This window comes from Rhinolophus hipposideros (genome assembly GCF_964194185.1).
Source record: "Rhinolophus hipposideros genome assembly, chromosome: 12".
NCBI classification, from domain to species: Eukaryota; Metazoa; Chordata; class Mammalia; order Chiroptera; family Rhinolophidae; genus Rhinolophus; species Rhinolophus hipposideros.
In genome coordinates this window covers 48,762,759-48,780,280 of record NC_138058.1, presented here as the reverse complement: position 1 = coordinate 48,780,280, position 17,522 = coordinate 48,762,759, and the positions used below count along the sequence as shown (strand labels likewise).

Below are 17,522 nucleotides of genomic sequence, written 5' to 3'. Positions count from 1 at the left end.
GTCATGGCAAAAGATTTGGTACAACTGTTGCTTGAGATAACTTAGAAGGTGGCACACCACTTGTCTAGTAAGCCTACAGCTCTAGAGGAAGTTTTTGGGAAACAGTAATAGTGTATGTTGGCTATTATTTACTAACTTTAGTAAAGCATTACGAGAGAAAAGCTCAAGCATGATTTGACTGGTTTGCAAGAATAAGTAAAAGAGAATCAAAGGAAGCCCAGAATTTTGGTGGCTAAAAGATTAGAAAGCTGACTACTTCTAGACACCCAGATAGAAAACAAAATATTAAAAAATTTTGAGTAACAAAAGTCCATTTAGACTCAAGTTCACAGCAAAGATCTGATTAAGAGTGTGGTCTTTTCATCCAAGTCTGTTGGCCTGAAGATAGCTCCCATTAAATTGAGAGAGAGAGAGCAAAGATGTAAACCAGGCTTGAGCATTATGTGTAGGAAAGAAGTTTGGGTGTGATTATTGGCACATGTTGCTGACTGGAAGCAAATAGAGGCCTACGAAGTTTTTGAGGGAATCATTTTCTCAAACAAATCCTTCGATTATTTGAGTTGGAAAGTAACATTTGCATCTCATATTTGCACCAGTAGGAAGTGAGCAGCCTATAAGGAAGGTTTATTCCCCAATACTCTTTTGTAGAATAGCACAGCCAGGGGCCATGGAGTACAATGGACAAAGGAATCCTTGGAAAGAAGAGCAAGATTTAAGAACTTTCCTTACCCTCCAGAACCTATCCCATCAGGGTTCTGGAATTTCTATGGACAAGTGACTGCTGTATTTCTCCTTATTTGTTCTTTTTTTGATCGAGCATTTATTTTATTTTTCCTGTCCTTGCCTTTTTTTTTTTTAACTTTTGGTTGGCTTTACTAGTTAGGATAAACATGGATTACTTTTGTAAAAATTAAAAGTAACTACAACACGCAGATTTACCATGAGGTTAATGAAACAAGATCCAGAGGTCTCTTCAAAGGCTCTAGAAAAGTGTGTCTTTCACTGCAATTTCACTTACATTTAATTAAGTTCTTGTTGGCTGTTTTTGTTTAGCAATAGATTCCAGGAATACCGCACGACCCCCAACATCCTCTCACAGAGGTGCAGGACCAGAGGTCATAATGTGAAATGAACACATGGCTGGAACTGGAAGTATGTGGGTAGTTGGGAGAAACAAGGTTTGAAACATGAAGAGCCAGAAGCTAGTCTAGGGAATTCTTCTAATCATTTGATATATAGAAGTGGACAATTTGTTTTTCACTGATGTCAACCACGATGGAAGTTCTCTCCTGTCAGGAATATACTTAATAATTCAGTGTGTATAACTTAAAATTCATCATACATTTTATTTTTTTGGTTTTTTTTAAATGGGAATCACATGAAATAGAATTAAATCAGAATTCCTGCAGCAATACTACAAACAGCCTGTACTATATGTGTTGTGATTTTTTTATGCATCCCAATTATCAATAATGAGGACAAACTGATCAACCATGCTAGAAAATAAAAAACTAAATTATCTTTTTGCCCTATCTATTACAAAACTACATTTTAAAAAATCACTGTCATATTCATAACCCTGATCTCATGGCTTGCTGTAACGTTGAAATGGGGTTAGATGCATAAAGCACCTGGGTACAAAACCTGTCACATAGCAGGATCCCAACAAAAGATATCTAGTAAGAAAAAAAAAATTGTCACATGAAGAGCTAATCAAAGAGTATGCCAAGAAATTTAGGAAAAACGTATTGGAGGTATGTTGGGTAGTTAATTGAATGTTATATTTCTCAATTTTGTAATGTTTGTAGTATTTGCAGGCTTCTTAAAATGTGTAATCTATTGTGATTTCTTTTCTCAGTCCAAATAAATATTCCATTTAACATTATTTTGTATTTGCAATTTTTGTATTCATTTTTCTCAAAAGGGCCCCACAAATAATAAAAGCTTCAGGCCTCACAAAACGTAGATCCTTTTTTAATTAAAAATATACAGTGTGATCAAAACATACGGTGAATGCTGCTGCCAAGTGCCATCCAACAGAAAGGCAGGGAGCTTCAATACGGGAAGGGGCACGTAGAATTTTAGTAACAGTGTGTGACAAATTTCAACTTGTTCAGTGCAGTCAGCCAGGTGTGAGCTACAGTTGAGAGAAGGTGTGTTTTAAGGTGTGCCGTAAATCAGCCTTCATTATGACAATGCTCGGTGTCACACATCTCTTTTGGTACATGGCAATTTCTGTCAAATAAAAACATTACAGTGTGTCCTCATCCACCTTATTGACAGTGAGACTTCTGGCTCTTCCGCAAAGTCAAAATGATTCAGAACACCGAGGCAGCCACAACAGCGCAACTAAAGATACTCACGAAAGAGGACTTCCAGAACTGCTTCAGAAAGTGGCAAGAAAGATGGGATAAGTGTGTTCGAAGAGCAGGGGAGTATTTTGAGGAGGATTAGTGGCCATGTGTCTTTTACTGTAATAAAATTTTTTAATTCAAATATTCACCATATTTTGTGATCACACCTCATATACACCAGTATACACCAGTATATCAATGCAAGTTCCTATTCTTCTAATAGACCTAAGACAGAGAGTGTTGCATGCAGAAATAGGAGAGCAGTTGTCAGAACAGAAACATTAAGTGATCAGATTTAAAAGAAACTCACCTGAACCAATTCCCAGCAAAGACAATGGGGTTAGACTAAGGGTTCTCACACTTGTGTGTGTCCTAGAATCTCCTGAAGGGCTGGGCTCCCAACGTTTGTGATTCTATAAATATGGGTTGGGAACAGAGAATTTGGATTTCTAAAACTAGAGTTTTCGGGAAAAAAAAAAAAAAACTTAGTCTTTTGCAGCTGATGCTAATGCTTCTGGCTCCCAGACCATCATTTGAGAACCACTGGATTAGACCAATCAGGAATGCCAATTATGGTTTGGGAAGGGATTCTGCAGTTCTATCAAGCCCCCAGCTGCTGCTGCTGCTGCTGCTGCTGGTCCCCAGGCCACTCATTGCGTACGACGGCCCAGAATGCCTCCTCACACTCTCCCTGGTCATGTTTAGTCCCCTTTCCAGCGCACACTGTCCACCTCCAACCCTATGCCCAGAATGCTTTGGGAGGACATTTCCTCCTCCAAAGAATACAGAGCGCAGCACTTTCAGCATATCTGGGAGTGAACAGCAAAAGGAGAACCCACATCAGTGAGCCCTGAGACCCGTGTTTGTTTCATAGGTATATCCCTCTTGTGAGGTGAGCTCCGGGCTCAGGGGAGGGGAGGCAAAGATGCTTTAGGTAGGACCGGGATCCAGGCATGTTGGACTGAGGCAACGTCCGCCTGGCTGAACGTTTGGTTAACCAGCAAGACTTTCATCAAAAGGTCAGTATAATTGTAAGTGAACTGAGGGGAGGACTTTAAAAAAAAGAAAAAGAAAAGAAAAAAAGAAAAAGAAACTTACAGGCATGAAAATGTTCACGGTGGGGGAAACGTTGGGTCAACACTTTAATTTTGAAGAAGGAGGTTAGTGGCTATAGCCTGGATTTATCCTGGCTGCCTTATGGCTAGTCTCTACGTCGTATGGTAGATATTCAGAAGACGCACAGGTCTGATATCCAAAAAAGAAAAATTTAAATTGTCAGGGAAGATTTTTAAAGAGGTACCCAAAGGGAAAAGCATAATGGAAGAGAGCGATGAAATGTTTCACAATCCTTCCACCCATCTAAGTCCTCTCGGCCCCACTTATCAAGAGAGCTGCACGTCATTTCTCACCTCCCTCCCCCACACCGCCACCCCCTCCTGCCCGTCTCTCTGGAATGACTCGTTCCTCCCTTCTCTGTTCTTTAGTGCTGCCTAGATCCATTTAGTTCTGGGGCACCTTCCGTTCTCCTCCTTAACTCTGACTCTGATTCACACACTCAGGGGCAGGGAGGCGCTTGGAGAACCACAGGGAAGTCTTTCAAGGATGGAGACTACGGGTGGGGGGTCGAAGGGGGAGGAAGGCGGAGGCTGCGCAGACTTCCACGTTTTCAGCCCGGTCCTCCCATTTGGAAATGAACGACGCGCGGCCCGCATAAGGTTGGGGGACTGGACACTTATTGAGCCACGCGGAGTGGGGCCTGGAACGCAGGCTCACTTCCTTCCAGCCCTTGGTTATAGCTCCCCGTAGGCGACCCTGCGACCTGCTCCGTGAGGGGTCGCTTGGCATCCCTGGTGCAAAGAAGACCAGGGGGAGTTCAGAAGCCTGGGCTTTTGCTCTGCTTCTGCCAGGCTCCCTGACCTCGGGCAGGTCCTGCCTTTGCTACGGCTCCGTGTGCTCCCCACAGGGGAGGCAAGATGGAGTCTGGGGGCCTGCCCAGCACTCACATTCCTTGCTTCCGTTCTGTCTCGGGTCCTGCAAGTGTGGCCGTGGCGTCCTTAAGCTAGTCAGGCAGACTTGCCCGCATTTGTCCCGCACCCAACCGGGGCAGAGGGCGAGGCCGCGGAAGGAGGGAATGCCTTCCCGCCCCGGGTTGCCTCTTTTGCGTCCTCGTAGTACACACGGAATGCTCCTCTCCTTTTAGGGGCGCTCCAGGCTTGGGCTCTGCTAGGCCTCCGCGTGCTCCCCAGGGGCTGCGATCACAGAGAGAATCCCTCCGTGTTCTGGGGGGCAGAGGCCGGACACCACCCTTTATTCCTAACGCACTCGGAACCAGTTTCCGGACCCAAGTCCCAGGTCCTCAGGGGGCCCGCGGCGCAAGCGCAGCCACCAGGCCCGCGCAAGGCGGGAGAAATCCGAAGCCAGGGCAAGGTGAGAAGGAAGGGTTGTCAAGACCCCGCCTCCGTGTCATCACGTGGAAGGCGGAGTCGGAAACGTGACGGCGTGCGCCGGGGGCGGAGCTTCTGGTGCGCGCGGGCGCGGGGGCGGGGCGCAGCGCGGTGCGGCGCTCGCGGCTGCTGCTGGGGAGGGAGGCCGGGCCGGCGGCGGAGCGGTGCGGGTCTCAACCTGACGGGGCAGTGGCCCTGGCGGCCGCGGCTGAGTACCCCTGGGGCGGACAGACGGACCGGCGGACGACGGAGGCGGGAGCTGGAAGCCGAGCCGGGCGACCTAAAGAGCGAGCGGGTCAGGCTCAGCGTCGGCCACTCTGTCGGTCCGCTGAATGAAGTGCCCGCCCCGCTGAGCCCCGATCCCGGCGCTTTCCCCGCAAGATGGACGGTTTCGCCGGCAGCCTCGGTGAGTGCGCCTGGGGAAACCTCCCCCTGCGCAGGGTGGAAACCGTGTGCCTTCTGTATACAGCCCAGGCCCTGCTCTCCGCCCTGCCCCCCGGGGTGGCAGTCGTTCCTCTGCACATGTTCCCCTCGAGGCTGCAGCCCCTCTGCGGGCTCCGGTCGAATCGTGAGCCCTCCCCCCTTGCCCAGCCCTCGGTGAGACCCTCTTTTCCTTCCAGCGCCCCCTTCAGCGCCCGGTCCTCCTTCCCCAGAAGTGCCTCCTTCTGCGAGAGGCCCCAGGAGCTGTTACACCCCTCCCCGTACGCTCACGGCTCCCCCCACAGACCCACCTTACGGGGTGGGACACCCCTTTCTCAGACGCTGAGCCCACTCAGGGCACACCATTCCTCCCGCTTTCCGCATACTGATCTCCCTTTCATGGTGGAGACCCCCCCTCACCCAGGCAGAGGCTCCCTTTTAGCGCCGGGACCCCCATGCCCCCTTCGGGAAGGGGGCACCCCCCTCAGTCTTCACTTTCCATTTGGAGGCTTCTTTTAAGGGTCTTAGGGTAACTGACCGCTTCCCTCCGCTCCCTCCGCTTGTCTGGACGTTTCGCAGAGGTGGAGAGAACCGGCAGCCCCGGAGCATCATTTGCCTAACGCAGGAGAGGAAGAGGTGCATGCATCTGTGTTGGGGGACCCTCTTCAAGAGGAGTGAAAGCAGAAGTCTTTGCTGGCTGTGCAAGCGTGCTGGGGAGAAGTAATCCTGCCCAGTGCATCCCTGGGAAAGGGGGCCTCTGTCAGGGAGAGAAGGGATTCTCCATTTTTGGAATATGTTGTCTTTGTGGAATGGAGAAAGGGAACAGGTTATGAAGTCGGCTGAAGTATCCTTTCGGCGTCCCCGTTCACCCAAATAAAGGGAGTAAACTTTGTGACTGGCCGAGGGAAACAGAACGCGAGGCTGGTACTCGGGGCCCTTTCACCTGTGTCTGGAATTACTGTTCTTTGAGGCCCTGGAAATCTGGTTACTGTAAAGATTGAGCTCAACTATTGTGATGGTGAGAGAAACAGTTTCTGCTCTGGCTGATACTGCAGTTACGTGATACCTGCTGCTCGATTTGTATTCTTGGGTGTTTTATTTAGAGGGAGCTTGTGTTCAGACACCTTTATTGCATTTCTTGATAATAAATCCCTAGTAGTTGGTTCGTGTTCCTGGATCAGTACATGATCAGGCCACGGGACCTACTTTATTCAGACATGTTGGTATTAGAAGGATTTTTTAATTTAAGTAAGAAAGTAAGTCGAAGAGTAATGGACCCCCTAAGTATTAAATAATAAAAACCGTAATTTTGGCCCTTTCTTTGGGAAGAAAATAACCCACACATTAGAATGCTTTGAGAGTGAAATTCTAAAATAGGAAGCAACTAAGTGTTACTCTTTCCACCCCAAAGGCACCTGTTGTCCATTATCTAACCTTTGATGTCTTAATTCCTTATGTAGGGAGGTCGTTTCATTCTTGGGCTCCTTTTAAAGAAGCATCTTCTCATTCCTTTTTTTTTTAGCCTCATGCCTGGACTTATTCGCTAATTGTCTTGGACCAAAAGACTTATCCTATATGGTCACAAATGGATGATCATATACTAGGGCAAAAAATTGAGTGTCTAGGGGGGTAGTGCTTGGGGGCAGAGCTATCTTTGCACTGTTAGCTCCTCAGCCTGTAGGAATGATGGAATCACTACTCACAGTAGAATCGGCTGTCCTACATCCCTCCTGTTGGTTCTAAGAACTTCTGGAAGACTTGCCGAAGCTTCATCTTCTGTGTTTTGAGGGAGTCTTTTTACTAGTTGGAGGCACTTAAATTTATCTTGTGGATATACCTTGTTAAATAATTTTATCGCTTCTTATCCAATTCATGAGGCAACTGATCTGAGAGACTGAAAGATGAAGAAGATCAATTGCAGTCGGGCTCCCACGTTTCATAAAGAGCATTAGAGCTGACCCTAATGTTGGATTTTTTTCTTATTCATTTGATCCCATCCTTTGGATGGTACATTGATGAAACCTTTCTTTCGATACGGTATTGATCAGAAACAGAGGTGATGCTGGTCTCTAAAGAGAGGAACCTGTGTCAGTGGAGAGGGAAAGGAATGATTGGTTCCTGGAAGTATTTCTGGAGCTGGTCCTGATGAAGATTCAGCAGAAGCTCTGCTTTCTCTTTCTGTCCCCCTTGTAAGAGTAAAACTAGGCCTCATCTTAATTGAAACCTTAAAGGGTTGGGGTGGAGGAGGGGTAGTGCTGGTATATTTTACTGGTAGCCTTTAAGCAGAGCTTTGCTCAACTCTTGCCAAATTGCGTGTTTCTGTTCCCTGCAGTTCATTAGTCTAGAGCTTAGAGTTACATTGATCTTCATTTTATCAAGAGAGCAATGAATGTAAAGGCAAGCACTTGTATTCTAGTAGATGTTTAAAAACTTTTATTGAACCAAACAAGAATTCAAAACATGTGAAGTTCTTCTGGGGTCACAAGTATTGAAAGCGTTTACTTAATTTTCAAGGAAGTGTACGTGTGTATCTCCTGTTATAGTTCCCTCGTAGGCGATCCTACGATCTGCTCTATGAGGGGTCACTTTGCATCCCTGGTGGAAAGAATACCAGAGGGAGTTAAGAAGCCTGGGTTTTTGCTCTGCTTCTGCCAGGCTCCATGACCTTGGGCAGGTCATGCCTTTTCTAAGGCTCCGTGTTCTCCCCAAAGGGGAGGCAAGATGAACTCTTGGGTCCTGTCCAGCACTAACATTCCTTGCTTCAGTTCTGTCTTGGGTCCTGCAAGTGTGGCCGTGGTGTCCTTAAGCTAGTCAGGCAGACTTGCCCCCATTTGTCCCTCACCCAACTGGGGAAGAAGTTCCTGCACTTGGTTGCCTCTTTTGTGTCCTTGTACGTGTGTATAATGGGTAATTGTAAAAAAAAAAAAATACATAAGAAACTACATTTTTATAAGCAGAAAAGTTGATGCTTTATAAACAGAATGATTCTAGAGAAATTGATTGTTTAAAGGAATCTTATAGTGAATCACTTTGTAAGTGGAAAACTTAAAATTTTAACTGTACCCGATTGTTGAGTGTTTAGATAGGGGAAACATTCTATTATGTGCATTTCAACTCTCTAATGGCAATTAAAATGTGTGTAGTGGTTTTTGAAATCTTTGAGAGGAATGTTAAGTGACTGGCCATGTTATATGTGCCACATAGAAATTATATACCTGTTGTATTACTTTTTGTTTTATATAAAAACAACTAAAGGATGCTTTCAATCTCCGCAGCTGATGAATTTCAGGCAATTTGGCTGGCAGGTGCTGGTGCTCTGGAATTTCCCTTAGGCTGGTATCTTTAGTTTATGAATTATGGTAATTAAAAAAGGCAGCACTTTGGAAACAACTTTTTAAAAACTTAGTGGGGAGGGGAAGTACCCTAAACAACTTTATGTCCTGCCTCCAGATCACTATATACAAACACATAAGAGACGCTTACAAAATGTATATACAGTATATATTTTAAATCTCAGGTATATGTGCAAAAGTGGAAAACTATTGACACAGCTTTTCTTATTGATTTTCACAAGACAGGGATTAGGTGCATTTCATGCTTAGTCTTTTTAGCATTTCTCTTTCATAATAAAGGCTTTAATTTTAAGACTTTTATCTTGGAATTCACCTAGAGGTTAGTAAGTGTTTATATTTTAAAGGAAACACACAGTTTAATCAACTATGTCAGTTTTAACTTTTTCTGCTCCAAAGTTTAAAAAACAAAAACAAAAATCACAAAATTCTTTTTAAAGAAAAATTGTAATGAATGAAATTGTAGGGTTAGTACCTATAAGAAACATAACATTCTGGGTGTGGGGTATAAACAAATAGTACCACGGTGCATCAATTTATGAAATATTTTAAGAAAACAATCCTTAGCGCGACAATAGAATTATGATTCTCATCTCATATATATTTTTGCTTTCTTAAATGTACAGTGCAGTATATGATTTTTAAATGTTGATCTAGTCTAAAGCATTTTTTAATATGTTTCGTCACATAAAATGTTTCTCATTATTGGGAATTTTTTCTTAATTTATAATTTATTCTATTTTGAAGGGCTTAAGTTATATAACAAGACATGAATAGTAATTTTTAAATGATTACTACAGCATCTATAATAGGAGTTAGCTAGAGTATTTCTTAACATGTATGTGGATTAACACCTATTTTGTGACCAGTATTGTGCTGGGTTGTTCTTATGGGAAGGACAAATACAAGACACGCTTCTATCTCATTAGGAACTTGCTATCTTAAATAGATATCTAGAGATGTTTAAGCATAAGGAAAGTACCAGAAGTGGGAGTAGAGGGAGGAAGCATCATTTAGAATGCCATGCAATGTAATGTATTAAGTAAGCATGTAATTTCTGAGAGAGCCTGTGGAGATTGCTAAATTTATCTCTGTAGAGCCTGGCTTTTTAAAACAATGAAGTCACTGATTTAGCAGTTGAAATATTAGGGAATAATAGTACTAGGTCTTTTCTGCCTATGTTTAAATTTGAATAATATGTGGGTAAAGTACAATATTAATTTTATGTATATGAGTCCATTTCTGTAACATGTACAACTTAAATGTTTGTTCATAAGAAATTTGAGAACATTTTTATTTTAAAATAGATCAATTCTAAGACTTTTAGAAAATCTAAAGAAATAATCTACTTCATCCTCTAATCAGTGTGGAAGATTCCCAAATCTGTAGTATATTTTAACATCTGTTTATGATCTTTTGTCCTAGAGTTTTAGTTGTCTCAGACTATTATAATGCCTTAACTTTGCATATTGCTGTATAGTTTATAGAAAACTTTATCTCCATTAACCACACTAACCTGGGGAGAGAAGAAATTCCCCTTTTATACATGAGGAAACTGAGGTTCAGAGAGTTTACTATTTTTTTGAAAAGACTATTTGAATACAGGGAGCCTAACTTGTCAGGTTTGTATCCATATTATTTTAAATAATGAAAACACAGTACAAAAGAAGAAATAAAAATGAATTCTTTTTTTCTAGCTTATCTGTATGCATATTAAAGATATTTAATATCTGATAACTTGTTGATATACTTGTGTTTAGTCTTTTTCTATGCATAGATTTTTACATAGTTAAAAGCATGCTGTATATGTATGTATATATGTATATGTATGTGTGTATTTATATATACGTTTATATTCTTGGTTTTTCATTGGATCCTAACTTTTTTTAAATCTTGAACTCAGATTTTTCTGAGGGAGCCCACTGTTCCTTGCCCTCCCCCTTTACCGACTCTTCCTAACTCAGTGGTACATCAAATCCGACATACCAGAATCTGAACTATTTTTCCTCTAAATCAGCTTCTTTTCCTTATTTTCCACTGCATGTATCACCCAGCCTTGACATCTCCGAATCAGGTTTGATTCCTTGCCATTTTTGCCTACCACATTAAAGGCTCTTCTAAGACTTGTCAGTCCTTGTCACCTTCTCTCATCCCTTACTTTTTCACCACCACAGTCCAAACACTGTTCCCTGTTTGGATTATTGCATATCCTCAGGAACCTCCACCTGTCTAATTTATTGGCGAGATGGGGAGCTTCAGATTAATCTTCCTAAAGCAGTGCGTTGATTGTGCCATTCTCTCTCAGATTGCCTCATTGCTTTAATGACTACTTTCAAACACTTCAGCCTTGTTCTCAAGGTCCTCCATTAGGTCTGGCCAAAATGACCTATTTCTTGTTTCCCAAATTTGGTTGGTATTTTTTTCATCCCTGTTACTATTCTCAGTACCTTCAAGGCCCAACTCAAATATTCCTTATTTGTTCCCTTTCATTCCCAACCCAAAGTACCTTGTTTCCCCGAAAATAAGACCTAGCCGGACAGTCAGCTCTAATGTGTCTTTTGGAGCAAAAATTAATATAAGATTGGTCTTAATTTACTATAAGACTGGGTCTTATGTAATATAACATACGACCAGGTGTAATATAATATAATATAATATAATATAATATAATATAATATAATATAGGGTCTTATATTAATTTTTGCTCCAAAAGACGCATTAGAGCTGATTGTCTGGCTAGGTCTTATTTTCGAAGAAGCATGGTATTTACCCTTGAACTTTTAACATAAGGGCATTCTTAGGGTACTTATCACATAATATCTCTTCTTGCAAGGTGGTAGAAGTAATTATTACAAGTCTTAAAATTGTATTTCCCCAGCCAAATTATAAACTTGTTGAAGGCCGACAGTCTCGTGTCTTTGAAATCTCATGGCAGAGCAGTGATTTCATGTTCCAATGAAATTTGGGGAAGAAATTAGTGGACCAGTATATAATTAGCAAGTTAACCTTCATTTTCACTATCGTTTCATAAAAATAACTTTTGAAGGCCAAAAAATTATCGTACACAATCTCAGAGTCCTTTAAAAAATTAACTCATTAGGTTGTTCTTATTTTTCTCATTTCACCTGAAATGAGTGAAAACTTTGTTCCATACTTTGTTGGGAATCTGATAAAGAGCTCAGTGCCAGGTTCTAGGGTAGTGGTTTTCAAGTACAGGTCTTGTGCATGACCTGTTTTGGATTTAGAAATCAATTTATTTGGGGTCAGGACCAACATTAATAAGAATAAGGAAAAGAAAGATGATAAAATACTGATGCTTCACATGATATTGCTTCAAGAAGGTTTTCAGTTTTAGAATTGCCATGTAAAATTTATCTCTTACTATGGGTCACAATCAGATGAAAAATACACTTCTAATGGCTAATCCCTATTTTGAGAGACTAGGTGGGAGGCTGACATATACATGAAAAGGTGTATGAACAATCAGAAGCTGTTATAATAAATTGTGTGTTCTGTTTTTGAAGTTTTTAGAATCTGAATATACTGATTAGAGTATAGTTAATATCAATAGCAGCAAAAATATATCTATAATTCAAGAATCAGTGTAATTGAGGCAAACTCACTATGTAGAAATTTGATTTTATAAAACTGATAGGTTGGGGTATGTTATTTACTTTGCAGAAGGATTTTTTGCAAAAGGATTCACCATATTGTGTTTTCAGCTTTGCTAAAGTTGTCGGTGTCTTGACTAGTTCCCCACCTCATTAGCTATTTAAAATCTATCCAGTTTTTAAGGCATGGCTCAAGTACAATTTTTTTTTTTTTCTGGAAGCTGTGCCTGATTATTCTAGTCTTGTACTCAAACCATTGCACTGTAGTGCTCCTAAAGTGGAGGAGGCTTACACCTAAGGGATCTGGGAGAGTAGCCAAAAGCTGGAGTCTATTTAACTTAAAAATGCATATGATAATTTTGCAGCCATTATAATAAGGATTGGTTGAGACAGGAATCATTGCTAGATAGATCCTAAATCAAGATGATATTTTGATGAACAGAATGTTTGCATGGTTTTAAATATCACCCTATATATTGCTTATTGCAAGGGGGAAAAAATAGTAACTATACAGTGGTGATATGGGATAACACCTTGAGTGCATGATCACAAAAAATAGCACCAGTAGACATTGTGTGCCTCTGAATGTGATGCCCTTCAAAGAACACATCACTTATGTCATTTTTCAGCCAGGAATGCATAACCTGAATGTAATCATGAGGAAACATTGAATTCCAAATGGAGAATATCTTATTTTTTAAAAGGGTGAGGAGACTACTTTTGAAAAATAACATATTGTTACAGAGACAAAAGAAGGCTGTGGAAATGTTCCAGGTTAAAGAAGACTAAAGAGACATGACAACTACTTGAAATACCTGATCCTAGACTGGATCTTGCATTAGAAGGAAAATGCTATAAAGGATATTATTGGATCACTTGGCAAAATGGGAATGTGGAGGGTAGATTAGATAAAATTATTGCATCAACGTTAAATTTACTGAAGTTAATAACTATCCTAAGGTTATGTAAGAGAATTTTTTTATTCTTAGGCAGTACACACTAAAGTTGTGAGGGATCAAGGGCCACGATATAAGTAGAATAACTTGCTCTCAAACTGTTCAGGAAAAATTGTGTAATATGAGTATGTATATGTGTTTTATATGTATACATGTATATGTGTATGTATGTATACAGAGTCATATAGATATGTATATATGTATAGAAGGAGAGCAGGAGCAAAGGAAAATGGGAAGATCCTTACTGCAAACAAAGCAAATGAGTAAAATGTTAATAGGTGAATCCATACTGTTGTACTATGTATCCATACTTTATACTATTGTTCTTACAGCTTTTCTATAAGCTTGAAATTATTTTCAAATGAAAAGCTATAAAAAAAATCCTGTGAATTTTGCATTCTGTTCCATAATACAGCATTTTAAAAATATAGAAATATCTCCTGTCCCAGAAAATTCCAGGCAAACTCTTGGGATAAACTGTGGCTCCAAGAATATGTTCCATGTATATCATGTGGTTTCCTTTTATCCCTAGGCTTCAGTTTGAGAAACATGCCTCTGGGCCAGAGGCAGCTGTGGTTCAGATTTAGCCGACAGACATGTTTTGTTTGGCCCTTTTGAGTAATTTAAAAATTGGGAAATTTCACATAAAAATCTGGGTCTTTGGTTTCTCTTGAAAATGGAATGGTCTTGCCACTGGGCTTGCATTCCAGATCATGCATATCCTCACTGAGTGGTGTTTCAGGTAAGCAACCCCAGTCCTTACCTTACACCTACTGGCTTCAGGTATTTACTTCAGTACCTCGCCTTTATAGGCACGTTTGCAGCCTTCACCTAGGTGGACAAGAGGTGGGGGGGGTGTTTTCTTTATGTTCATAGTGATTTTATTAAATTGCTAAACGGATGCCCTATCACCTACTGACATTTTAGTGTGTAAATCCTATAAACAAGGACATTCTCCTGCACAACCATACTATAACCAAGACAATCAGGAAATTAATATTGATATTACTACTATCTAATCCTCAGACCCATTCAGGTTTTGCTAATTGTCTTCATAAGGTCTTTTGTAGAAAAAGGATCCTGTTCAGAATCAAATGTAGCATTTAGTTGTCATGTCTGTAGTCTGCTTCAACCTGGAACAGTTCCTTCATCTTTCCTTGGATTTCATGACCTAGACGTTTTGTAAGATTATAGACCAGTTGTTTTGTAGAACATTCCTAAATTTGATATTTCCTCCTCATCAGATTCAAGTTAAGTATCTTTGGCATAAATGACGCAGAAGTGAAGCTGTGCTTTGTTTTGTTGTATCCTGTCAGGTGGCACACAATTTTGATTTGTCCCATTACTAGTGATGTCCATTTTAATCATTTTATTAGCGTGGTGTCTGCCAAGCTTCTCCTCTGTAAAATTGCTTTTTAAAAAATTGTAATTAAGAAGTACTTTATAGGATATGCTTTGAAACTTTGTAAATATTCTGTTCCTCATCAGACCTTCAATTTACTGGTATGTTTATATCTGTATGGACTTGGGTATCTTACTTTTTTCAATGGGTCATAATCCATTACTATTTATTTTGAAGCTGAAATTGGCCCCATTTTGGCTAGTGGGTGCCCATTCATGCTGGCTTTTGCATTCTTTTAACATGTTCCTATTATTTTTTTGAGGGCTTTCTTACTTTTTGACACAATGAGATGATTCAGGTGCACGATTCAGCCCATAAAACCAGGCATATATATATTTTACATAATTTTAAGTAGGGTTCGGGTTTGAATTAAGTCATTTTAAGTTGGTGAACATTTTCTTACGGTTCTTTAGTAATTTTATAACTGCATAACATTTTATCTTACCGTGTTTCCCCGAAAATAAGGCCGGGTCTTATATTAATCTTTGCTCCAAAAGACACATTAGGGCTTATGTTCAGGGGATGTCATCCTGAAAAATCATGCTAGGCTTATTTTCTGGTTAGGTCTTATTTTCGGGAAAACATGGTACTACAGTTAAACATTGTGTTAAACCCACGGACTAGACCATTAATGTAAATTAGCTCGAAGGTATTTGCTATCAATGAGAAGTCATTCAGGATTATATGTCTTACTATCCTGTTTCTATATTTAAACAATCAGCAATTATCTTAGAGCAAGGTACTGTTAGGTGGTGTGTGTGAGAGGGTTGGGTAAAAGAAAATATATTTAAGCAGCAAAGTCAACCATGTTTTTTTTTCTCACTTAAAATATTGTAATCATCTTTCCTTCTCAGCAAATTATAAATACAAACTTTAATGTATCGTATTCCATTATTTGAACATCTGGTCTTCTTAAGCTGTGTATATAGAACATAATTTAGCTTATTTTTGATGACTGATGGTGGTTATTATGAGCATTAGACATGGTTCTGTGCTGTAATACAGTGGTGCCTTCAAGAGCTATTTGTGTGGGGCCATTTGCTCTGTGTACTGACTCTAGACAGTTATAACTCTTCCCTGCTATTATATGGCACTTAATGTCAGTGCTTTACCCTTTCCTCTCTTTTTATTATTATTTTTTTTAAATCTCACCCATAATATTTGAGTTTATTTCTCTTGAAAGATAGAACTCTTCTTTCAGTATCAGATCTAAAATTTGACAGTAATTTCTTAATATCAAATATACAGTCAGATATCCCCAGTTTTTTCATAAGTGTCCTTTTACAGTGGTTTATTTAAATCAGGATTTAAACAAGATTCATGCATTGCATTTGGTTGCTATGATTCTTAATCTGTATATTTCCCTTTCCTTTTTTTCCTTTGCATTTTGTTAAAGAAACTAGGCCTTTTGTCCTATAGAGTTTAACACAAGTACTGATGAATCCTTTGGTGTTATTTAACATGTTTCTTTGTGTTCTGTACCTTTAAATTGAAGCTTATGGATTTTTACATATTTGTATTTCTATCTGCTACCATTGCTCTTCTTTTAGATGCTCAGATTTTTCCATTTTTGGCCTGTGGGAACATGTTGACTCCTAAATCCCGATCCAAGTGGTCTTTGCTGGCTTCCTTGCTTTTTGATGCGACAGGATGTTCAAACTTTTCTTTCACACTTTCTGCTCCAATTCTGCAGTCAGCTATTTCTCTAAGACGCTAAGGTTCCTTTTGGAGCAAGATGGTATTCTAGGCTCTAGAGGTGCTCATTGTTACTGGATTGGTGGTGGTTTCTAGTCTAGCCTCTTTTTTTGCACAATTTTTAAATCTGTGGGCTGGGAAACAAGATGAAGCTGGTTTGACTTACATAAGGATTGTTTTGGACCTCAAAAAGGAAGAACCCAGAGTTCAAGGCCTGTGCCTATTTAAATTGTATGGTTGTCACGCCTACAGGGACAGGATCATACCTAATAAATATTGCTAATGTTTGTGATAATGTGAATAACAGGATACCAGATGTTCCTCAGTAAAATAATGGATTTCTGAATGAGGCCCTTAGTAAAATACATGAGTTTTTAGTTTACAAACTTGACAATACATATATGTTTTAAATTATAGATCATTTCTGCTCCCTGTATTTTCTTTTGTTAAGGTTATCTTTCTTTTGTTTCTTTTGTTTTTCTTTTTTTAAGATAAATCAGTAAAGTGTTGGATCAGTAAAGTGTTAGTATATTATAGAGTCAAATTATGCTGTATTGTATTTGCAGTATTCCATAATAAGAATTTACTTTCGTTTCCTTTTTAAAAATATTTTCCTTAGAATGTACTTTTTCTGACTTTCTAAAATTGATGACTTCCTGTTTTTATTTTTCCTTAAGTCATATTTGACACTTGCATACTGGTCTCAAAGTGACTCTTTTATGCTGATCTTTAAGTGACAGTAATATGCTGATTTTTAATTGACATGTCAGAGCAAATGATAAAATTTGTTTGCATTTTTCTTTGAGCCTTTGTTCCAGAAAAGTGTCATAACTGACTTCTGTTGATGAGTGAGTGGGAAGTTTTTTGTTTTTTGGGTTTTTTAAAAAAACTTTGAAGGATATCCTGTTTTCAGTTTAGTTGGGCCATAGCCTTTGATTTTCTTTGACTGTTTTGAGTACCTCTTGGCATTCATAGATTTTAACCCTCTCCAATTATGGTTAGAATGGATATGTTTTTGGCACAATTTCTTGATTTTTAGGATCCAGTATGGTGCATTATTTGAGATAAGGTATTGGAGAACAAAGTTTGGAATAAAGAGAGCTGATTGGGAAAGTAATCAGTATTTGACTTCTTTTCTTGAAGTTTTTGTTTGTGAATGAGATTTAAAAATTATATGCACACTGAAACTTCTTATCTTGGTTCATTAGTGCATACTCTAAAGTTGTGGGTTTAAGACTTATATAAGCCACTATTTTGTGTTTCTTGGTCATAAAGATATTCATTAAGTAA

General features: G+C 39.8%; 1 protein-coding gene across 6 annotated transcripts in view; it reads left to right on the top strand.

Moving 5' to 3' along the window:
* Positions 1–4,875: 4,875 nt before the first annotated feature.
* The window catches only part of EML4 (EMAP like 4), a 142,076-nt gene continuing 129,429 nt past the window's right edge, over positions 4,876–17,522 (top strand). For 2 of the 6 annotated variants that reach the window (XM_081068775.1, XM_081068774.1), the window contains exon 1: positions 4,876–5,204. In XM_081068775.1, the coding sequence (XP_080924901.1) occupies positions 5,180–5,204 (25 nt within the window). In that variant the 5' untranslated portion in view covers positions 4,876–5,179. The remainder of the gene's footprint in view (positions 5,205–17,522) is intronic. The other 4 variants (XM_081068773.1, XM_081068772.1, XM_081068777.1 and 1 more) reach the window with 3 other exon arrangements.